At 55.8% G+C, this 9,955-nt stretch overlaps 1 protein-coding gene across 1 annotated transcript; it reads right to left on the bottom strand.

The window, feature by feature from the left end:
• Positions 1–9,651, bottom strand: LOC133213092 (ubiquitin-conjugating enzyme E2 S-B-like). The gene is made up of 6 exons (XM_061355078.1): positions 9,577–9,651; positions 8,539–8,837; positions 7,552–7,624; positions 7,010–7,157; positions 3,704–3,894; positions 1–326 (listed from the first exon to the last, which is right to left on the bottom strand). Exons 1-6 carry the CDS (start codon positions 9,649–9,651, stop codon positions 27–29), a joined length of 1,086 nt encoding a protein of 361 aa, XP_061211062.1. The 3' UTR covers positions 1–26.
• Between the last annotated feature and the right edge of the window lie 304 nt (positions 9,652–9,955).

Below are 9,955 nucleotides of genomic sequence, written 5' to 3'. Positions count from 1 at the left end.
GGTATTTGGGGTGCCTTCCCCCCCCTTCAAAGCCTCCTTAGGGCCCGTTTCTTGTCCACTTTCTTCTTGGGGGGGGCAGGTTTCTTGTCCCTGTCCCCCGCGTGCTTCTTGGGCTGGGGCCCGTCGGGGGGCAGTGGGGGTGGGGGTTGGGGGGGCCCGGATGTGGAGGGGGCGTCGGGGGGGGCGCGGGGGGGGCCCCGGGCGTGGATCTCGGTGAGGAGGCGGGCGCGGGCCGCGTACTCCTCGTAGTTCTCCAGCAGGAGCCTCCCGGCCTCCTCGTTGAGGGCGGATTCGGGGTTCGGGTGGATCAGGAGGCACTTGATGGTCTGGGGGGGGGGACACGACAGGGGGGTGAAGCCTTGACATGGGGATAAATACCCCCCATCCCATAATATACCCCCTTAGGGTAACCCCCCATCCCATAATATACCCCCTTAGGGTAACCCCCCATCCCATAATAACCCCCTTAGGGTAACCCCCCATCCCATAATATACCCCCTTAGGGTAACCCCCCATCCCATAATATACCCCCTTAGGGTAACCCCCCATCCCATAATATACCCCCTTAGGGTAACCCCCCATTCCATAATATACCACCCTTAATGTAACCCCCCCATCCATAATATACCCCTTAATGTAACCCCCCATCCCATAATATACCCCCTTAGGGTAACCCCCCATCCCATAATATACCCCTTAGGGTAACCCCCCATCCCATAATATACCCCTTACCCTTAATGTAACCCCCCCATCCCATAATATACCCCCTTAGGGTAACCCCCCAATCCATAATATACCCCTTACCCTTAATGTAACCCCCCCATCCCATAATATACCCCCTTAGGGTAACCCCCCATCCCATAATATACCCCCTTAGGGTAACCCCCCATTCCATAATATACCCCTTACCCTTAATGTAACCCCCCCACCCAAAAACCCCAAACCCCCCACCCAAAACCCCAAACACCCCATCCCATAATATACCCCCTTAGGGTAACCCCCCATCCCATAATATACCCCTTACCCTTAATGTAACCCCCCCATCCCATAATATACCCCCTTAGGGTAACCCCCCATTCCATAATATACCCCTTACCCTTAATGTAACCCCCCATCCCATAATATACCCCCTTAGGGTAACCCCCCATCCCATAATATACCCACCCTTAATGTAACCCCCCCATCCCATAATATACCCCTTAGGGTAACCCCCCATCCCATAATATACCCCTTACCCTTAATGTAACCCCCCCATCCCATAATATACCCCCTTAGGGTAACCCCCCATCCCATAATATACCCCTTACCCTTAATGTAACCCCCATCCCATAATATACCCCCTTAAACCCCCCATCCCAAAAACCCTAGGGTAACCCCCCATTCCATAATATACCCCTTACCCTTAATGTAACCCCCCATCCCATAATATACCCCCTTAGGGTAACCCCCCATCCCATAATATACCCCCTTAGGGTAACCCCCCATCCCATAATATACCCCCTTAGGGTAACCCCCCATTCCATAATATACCCCTTACCCTTAATGTAACCCCCCCATCCCATAATATACCCCCTTAGGGTAACCCCCCATCCCATAATATACCCCTTACCCTTAATGTAACCCCCCCATCCCATAATATACCCCCTTAGGGTAACCCCCCATCCCATAATATACCCCTTACCCTTAATGTAACCCCCCCATCCCATAATATACCCCCTTAGGGTAACCCCCCATCCCATAATATACCCCCTTAGGGTAACCCCCCATCCCATAATATACCCCCTTAGGGTAACCCCCCATTCCATAATATACCCCTTACCCTTAATGTAACCCCCCCATCCCATAATATACCCCCTTAGGGTAACCCCCCATCCCATAATATACCCTTAATGTAACCCCCATCCCATAATATACCCCCTTTAGGGTAACCCCCCATCCCATAATATACCCCTTACCCTTAATGTAACCCCCCCATCCCATAATATACCCCCTTAAACCCCCACCCAATATACCCCTTACCCTTAATGTAACCCCCCCATCCCATAATATACCCCCTTAGGGTAACCCCCCATCCATAATATACCCCCTTAAACCCCCCACCCCCCCCAGGGTAACCCCCCATTCCATAATATACCCTTACCCTTAATGTAACCCCCCCATCCATAATATACCCCCTTAGGGTAACCCCCCATCCCATAATATACCCCCTTAGGGTAACACCCCATCCCATAATATACCCCCTTAGGGTAACCCCCCATCCCATAATATACCCCTTACCCTTAATGTAACCCCCCCATCCCATAATATACCCCCTTAGGGTAACCCCCCATCCCATAATATACCCCTTACCCTTAATGTAACCCCCCATCCCATAATATACCCCCTTAGGGTAACCCCCCATCCCATAATATACCCCACCCTTAATGTAACCCCCCCATCCCATAATATACCCCTTAGGGTAACCCCCCATCCCATAATATACCCCTTACCCTTAATGTAACCCCCCCATCCCATAATATACCCCCTTAGGGTAACCCCCCATCCCATAATATACCCCTTACCCTTAATGTAACCCCCCATCCCATAATATACCCCCTTAGGGTAACCCCCCATCCCATAATATACCCCCTTAGGGTAACCCCCCATCCCATAATATACCCCCCCATTCCATAATATACCCCTTACCCTTAATGTAACCCCCCCATCCCATAATATACCCTTAGGGTAACCCCCCATCCCATAATATACCCCTTACCCTTAATGTAACCCCCCCATCCCATAATATACCCCCTTAGGGTAACCCCCATCCCATAATATACCCCTTAGGTAACCCCCCATCCCATAATATACCCCCTAAGTAACCCCCCATCCCATAATATACCCCCTTAGGGTAACCCCCCATTCCATAATATACCCCTTACCCTTAATGTAACCCCCCCATCCCATAATATACCCCCTTAGGGTAACCCCCCATTCCATAATATACCCCTTACCCTTAATGTAACCCCCCCATCCCATAATATACCCCCTTAGGGTAACCCCCCACCCCATAATACACCCCTTACCCTTAATATAACTGTCCCATCCCATAATATATGCCTTACCTCTAATGTAACACTTAATATGTATCTCTGCATCCCATAATATACCCTTTACCCCTAATATAACGCCCCCATCCCATCCCATCCCATCCCATTCCCATTCCCAGTGGATACCAGCAGGACGTGGCGCAGCCCCAGTTCCGCTCTCCAGTCCCTCCGCAGCACATTGACGCAGATCTCCCCCATCCCATCCCATCCCATCCCATCCCATCCCATTCCCAGTGGATACCAGCAGGACGTGGCGCAGCCCCAGTTCCGCTCTCCAGTCCCTCCGCAGCACATTGACGCAGATCTCCCCCATCCCATCCCATCCCATCCCATCCCATCCCATTCCCAGTGGATACCAGCAGGACGTGGCGCAGCCCCAGTTCCGCTCTCCAGTCCCTCCGCAGCACATTGACGCAGATCCCCCCATCCATCCCATCCCATCCCATCCCATCCCATTCCCAGTGGATACCAGCAGGACGTGGCGCAGCCCCAGTTCCGCTCTCCAGTCCCTCCGCAGCACATTGACGCAGATCTCCCCCATCCCATCCCATCCCATCCCATCCCATCCCATCCCATCCCATCCCATCCCATCCCATCCCATTCCCAGTGGATACCAGCAGGACGTGGCGCAGCCCCAGTTCCGCTCTCCAGTCCCTCCGCAGCACATTGACGCAGATCTCCCCCCCGGGCCCCACATTGGGGTGAAAGATCTTGGTCAGGAAGAATCCCTTGGGAGGAGCCGCCGGGAATTCCTTGCCCAGCACCAGCTTCATCCGGAAGAGCCCCCCGGCGTATGGGGTGCCCTCTGTGGGGGGGAAAGGGAGCCAATGGGATGGGGTCATGGGGAGCCAATGGGATGGGGTCAGGGGGAGCCAATGGGATGGGGTCAGGGGGAGCCAATGGGATGGTGTCAGGGGGAGCCAATGGGATGTGGTAGGGGGAGCCCAATGGGATGGGGTCAGGGGGAGCCAATGAGATGGGTAATGGGGAGCCAATGGGATGTGGTCAGGGGGAGCCAATGGGATGGGGTCAGGGGGAGCCAATGGGATGGGGTCAGGGGGAGCCAATGGGATGGGGTCATGGGGAGCCAATGGGATGGGGGTCATGGGAATCCAAGGGTATGGGGTCATGGGGATCCAAGGGTATGGGGTCATGGGGATCCAAGGGGATGGGGTCAGGGGGACCCAATGGGATGGGGTCAGGGGGATCCAATGGGAAGAGGTTATAGGGATCCAATGGGATGGGGTCACGGGGATCCAATAGCATGGGGTCAGAGGGATCCAATGGGATGTGGTGTAGGGAAGGGATGGAATGGGGTGGTCTTTGCTATTGGTCATGGGTATCCAATGGGATGGGGTCATAGAGACACAACGGGATGGACGTCATGGGGCTCCAATAGGAAGGGGTCCCAGAGTCAATGGGGGACGGTTTGGGGGCCTCTGTCTGGGCTGGGGGGGACTGGGGGTGCTTGGGTGCACTAGGGGGGGTTTGAGGTGCATTGGGGATGTTTTGGGGTGCATTAAGGGGTATTGGGGTTGTATTGGGGGATGGTTTGGGGTGCACTGGGGAGTAACTGGGGTGCATGGGGGTGTATTGGGGTGTTTTGGGGTGCATTAAGGGGTACTGGGGTTGTATTGGGGGTTTGGGGTGCACTGGGGATGGTTTGGGGTGCATTAAGGGGTATTGGGGTTGTATTAGGGGGTTTGGGGTGCATAGGGGAGTAATTGGGGTGCATTAGGTGTTTGGGGTGCATTAAGAGGTATTTGGGTTGTATTAGGGGTGCTTTGGGGTGCATTGGGGTACATTGGGGTGCACTGAGGGGTGCACTGGTGGCTACTGGGGTGCAGTGGGGTGCACTAGGCTGCACTGGGGTACATTGGGGGTGCATTGAGCTGCACTGGGGTGCACTGGTGGCTATTGGGGTGCACTGGGGTACATTGGGGTGCATTGGGGTGCACTGGGAGGTACATTGGTGTACACAGGGGTGCAGTGCGGGTGCACTGGGGTACATTGGGGAGCAGTGGGGGCACATTGGGGTGCACTGGGGTACATTAGGGGTGCAGTGGGGGTGCATTGGGGTACATAGGGGTGCATTGGGGTAAACGTGGGTGCAGTGGGGTACATGGGGGTACATTGGGGAGCAGTGGGGCTGCATTGGGGTTACATTAGGGTTCATTGGGGGTACATTAGAGTGCATTGGGAGTGCATTGGGGGTATATTAGGGTGCATTGGGGTACGCTGGGGTGCACTGGAGTGCATTGAGGGTACATTGGGGTTCATTGGGGGTACATAGGGGTTACATTAGGATTCATTGGGGTTACATCAGGGTTCATTGGGGTTCATTGGGGGTGCATTGGGGGGTGCATTGGGGTACATTGGGGTGCACTGTGATGTATTGGGGTGCACTGGGGGTACATGGAAGTGGATTAGGGTGCACTGGGGATGCATTGGGGGTACATTGGGGTACATTGGGGGTACATTGGGGGGTGCATTGGGGGTACATTGGGGGTGCATTGGGGGTACATTGGGGGGTGCATTGGGGGTGCATTGGGGGTACATTGGGGGTGCATTGGGGGTGCATTGGGGGGTGCATTGGGGGTGCATTGAGGGTGCATTGGGGTGAATTGGGGGGGTGCATTAAGGCAGTGGGTTTGGGAGGTGCAGTGGGGGGGTGCATTGGGGGGTGCAGTGGGGGGTGCATTGGGGGGGGTGCAGTGGGGGTGTGGTTCGGGCCGTGTGACTGGGGGGTGCATTGGGGGGGTGCATTGGGGGGGTGCAGTGAGGGGGGTGCAGTGGGGGGGTGCAGTGGGGGGGTGCAGTGGGGGTGCAGTGGGGGGTGCAGTGGGGGGGTGCAGTGGGGGGTGCAGTGGGGGGTGCAGTGGGGGGTGCGGTGGGGGGGTGCAGTGGGGGGTGCAGTGGGGGGGGTTCCAATCAAGATCAATGAGAATACAATGGAGGAGGGATAGTACAATGAGAATACAATAGGAAGTACAATAGAAAATAAATGAAGATACAATGAAAATAAATGAAGATACAATGAGAATACAATAGAAAAATAAATAGAGAATACAATGAGAATACAATGAAATAAATGAGAATACAATAGAATACAATCAAATACAATAGAAAATAAATAAAAATCAATAGAAAATACAATAGAATACAATAGAAGATAAATAGAGGATACCAATAGAATACAATGAAGATACAATATAAAATCAATGGCAACAATGGAGAATTAAATAGAGAATACAATGGAATACAATCAAAATACAATCAAAATAGATGGAATACAATCAGAATACAATGAAATTGGATAAAAAACAATAGGTAACAATGGGAACCAATGGAATCAATGGGAACCAATGGGATTCAATGGAACTCAATCAAGATACAATAGAAAATACAATGGAATTAAATGAGAATACAATCAAAAATGATGGAATTAAATAGAGAATACAATAAAGGCATGCAATTAGAAATACAATGAAGATCAATAGCGAATACAATCGAGAATACAATGGAGTACAATGAGATACAATCCAAGATACAATGAGAATACAATCAAAGATACAATCAGAATACAATGGCAAGATACAATGGAGTACAATGGAGGTTCAATTGGAGTGCGGTGGATGCAGTGGGGGGTGCAGTGGGGGTGCAGTGGGGGGTGCGGTGGGGGGTGTGGTGTGGGGGGGTGCAGTGGGGGGTGAGGAATGGGGGGTGGGGTGGGGGGTAGGAGGGGGGGGTGAGGGGGGGGGTGCAGTGGGGGGGTGCAGTGGGGGGTGCAGGGGGGGGTGCAGTGGGGGTGCAGTGGGGGGTGCAGTGGGGGGTGCAGTGGGGGGTGCAGTGGGGGTGCAGTGGGGGGGTGCAGTGGGGGTGCAGTGGGGGGTGCAGTGGGGGGTGCATTGCTCTCGTACCGGGCCCCTCGATGGTGACCTGCACGTCGGTGACGTCCTCATCGTTGGGGCAGAGCTTGATGCCGGCGGGGGGGTCGGCGCTGAGCAGGGAGAGCTCCCGGTAGAGCAGGCGCAGGATGTGGGGGGGGAGGTTCTCCACGTTCGAGGTCTGGGGGGGAGAGGCCTCAGAGACCCCATGGACACCAAACACCCCCCCCAATGGACCCCAAACACACCCCCCATGGACCCCAACACCCCTCCATGGACACCAAACACCCCCCATGGACCCTCCCTGCACCCCTAACACCCCCCCATGGACCCCTAAAATCCTCCCATGGACCCCTAACACCGCCCCATGGACCCCTAAAATCCTCCCATGGACAACAAACACCCCCCACTGACCCCCCCAATGGACCCCAAACACTCCCCGCCCCATGGACCCCCCCATGAACCCCTAACACCCCCCATGGACCCCTAACACCCCCCCACTGATGGGCAATGAGCAGGGGGTGCCCACTGCTGACACTGGGGGCAATGGGAGCTGCCCCCCCCCAGGTACTCACCTGCCAGGCACCACCACGAGTCTCCTGTGGAGGACACACACAAGGGATGAGGCCCAAATCACCCCACAAGCCCCTCAAATCACCCCAAAATCACCCCCTAACCCTCTTAAATTATCCCCAACCCCGCCAGATCACCCCAAAACCACCCCATAACCTTCTTAAATCATTCCAAACCCCCCAAATCACCCCAAAACCACCCAAAATCACCCCCAAACCACCCCAAATCCTCCCATAACCGCCATAATCACCCTAAACTCCCCCAAGCCACCCCAAAACCCCCAAAACACCCCATCACCCTCTTAAATCATCCCAACCCCCCCAAATCACCTCAAATACCCCTCAATTCACCCCAAAACCACCTCAAACCCTCCCATAACCCCAATCACCCTAAACTCCCCAAAACCCCCAAATCACCGTAAAACACCCTCAAATCACTCCAAAAACACCCAAATCACCCCAAAACCACCCCAAACTCTCCTATAAACCCCAATCACCCTAAACTCCCTCAAATCACCCTAAAACGCTCTCAAATCACCCCAAAACACCCTCAAATCACTTCAAAAACACCCAAATCACTCCAAAACCACCCCATAACCCTCTTAAATCTCAAACCCCCCAAATCACCCCACAACCCCCTTAAATCACCCCAAAACCACCCCAAACACTCCCACAACCCCCCAATCACCCTAAACTCTCCAAAACCCCCTCAAATCACCTCAAAACCACCCCACAACCCTCTTAAATCATCCCAAACCCCCAAATCACCTCATAAACCCCTTAATTCACCCCAAAACCACCCCAAACCCTCCCATAACCTCCCAATCACCCTAAACCCCCCAAACCCCCCTCAAATCACCCCAAGCCCCCCTCAAATCACCCCAAAATCCCCCAATCACCCTAAACTCCCCCAAACCCCCTGAAATCACCCCAAAACCCCCAAATCCCCCCACAGCCTCCTCATAAGCGCCCCCCCTCCTTTCCTCTCACCATAGCGGCCGGGCCTGCCCGGGGCTCCCCCCAGGGCGGGTGCGGAGGGCACCGGACGCTGCCCCGAGGGGCTCCGGTTCCGGTTCGGTTCCGGTTCGGTTCCGGTTCGGTTCCGGTTCGGGTTCCAAGCGCGGAGCAGCCGCCGCTGTCGTTACCGCCCGCCCGCCGCGCTGAGCCTCTCCGCGAGCCCCGCCCGCTTTTAGCGGCCCCCAGCGCGAGCCAATGGGAGGTGGAGGGCAGAGGCGCGGACCAATGGGGAGAGAGGGAAGGGGCGGGAGCTGAGCGGGGATTGGTGCCCCCTGGGAGGAAGAGGATGGGCGGGGAGGGAGCAGCGGGCTGAGCGCCGTAACGGTCGGCGGAAGGGGCGGAACCTGGAGGTTTAAAAGGAAGGATTGGCCAATGGGAGGCGATGGAAGAGGGAGCGAGAGTGTGGTACTTCCGCTGGCAGCGGGGAGGCGGGGTTCGGCTATGACGGGCGGACCAAGCAGCCAATCAGACCGCGAGATTCGGGAGCGCCCCGCCCCACAACCCCTCGGCCAAAGCCCCCCCCTCCGCTCCATTTCACCCCCCCATTGGACAACCCCAAATGAGTCACGTGGGCAGGAAACGTCACTTTATTCCCCTCCCCCATCGTTCCTCCCCTCTCGCGGGGGGGGGGCCCTGGGCGGAGGAGGGGGAGGGTGTTGGGGGGGGGTTCTCGAGGGGGGCGGGGCTCTAAGGCACGTGGCCCCTCCCTCCGCCTCGCGCAGGGGTCACGGGGGGGTCACGGGGACCGCCCCTCCCCCATTGTATGGCTTCGATCTGGGAGGGGGGGGAGGGAGGGGCTGTGACGTCACGGAAGGGGCTTACATAATCAGAGCACTCGACTGGGGGTGGTGACGTCATAAAGGGGGAGGAGTTAAAAACAGGAAGTCTCTCTCCCCGGGTTGGGGGGGGTGGGGAGGGGGAGAGAGGTGACATCATCAAAAAAGCCCCCGCCCCGTGACGTCATCGGGACGAGGGCGGAGTCTTGGCAGTGAGATCGCTGTGACGTCATACCCCAGTGGTGACGTCATGGCGGCAGGGCAGGGCGGGGGCCACAGTGCTGACGTCATCGGATGGCTGTGACGTCATCGGCTGCCGAGTGTGACATCACCCATTTCCGGAGCAATGACATCAAGTGATGCGATTGGCTGCCGTGCTGAAGGGGCTGTGACATCATTGGCTGCTCAGGGGGGAGGCTGTGACATCATTCAGTCCGAGGTTGTGACATCACCGTGACATCATCAGCCGCTAGGACCTCTCCAGGGGTGACATCAGCCCAACCTGCGGCCTCATTGGCTGCCAAGGGTTGTGACATCACCCCCGGGCTGTGACGTCACTCCTGGGCTGTGATGTCATTGCCTGGGGGTGGGGGTGGAGAACCCGGGGGGGGCAA

The sequence above is a fragment of the Neopsephotus bourkii genome, unplaced genomic scaffold, assembly GCF_033783945.1.
Source record: "Neopsephotus bourkii isolate Nb327-2 ecotype Australia unplaced genomic scaffold, CSIRO-AGI_Nbou_v1 NB_771, whole genome shotgun sequence".
Classification (NCBI taxonomy): Eukaryota; Metazoa; Chordata; class Aves; order Psittaciformes; family Psittacidae; genus Neopsephotus; species Neopsephotus bourkii.
The sequence above is the reverse complement of the archived record's forward strand: the minus strand, read 5'-3'. Positions and strand labels throughout refer to the sequence as shown.

Coding starts and splice junctions, on each gene's coding strand:
- LOC133213092 (XM_061355078.1), bottom strand. CDS start 9,651: ATGACGTCACAGCCATCCGATGACGTCAGCACTGTGGCCCCCGCCCTG. Junction 3,895..7,009: donor GGTCACCATCGAGGGGCCCG/GTACGAGAGCAA, acceptor TCCCCCCCACAG/AGGGCACCCCATACGCCGGG. Junction 327..3,703: donor GGCTGCGCCACGTCCTGCTG/GTATCCACTGGG, acceptor CCCCCCCCCCAG/ACCATCAAGTGCCTCCTGAT.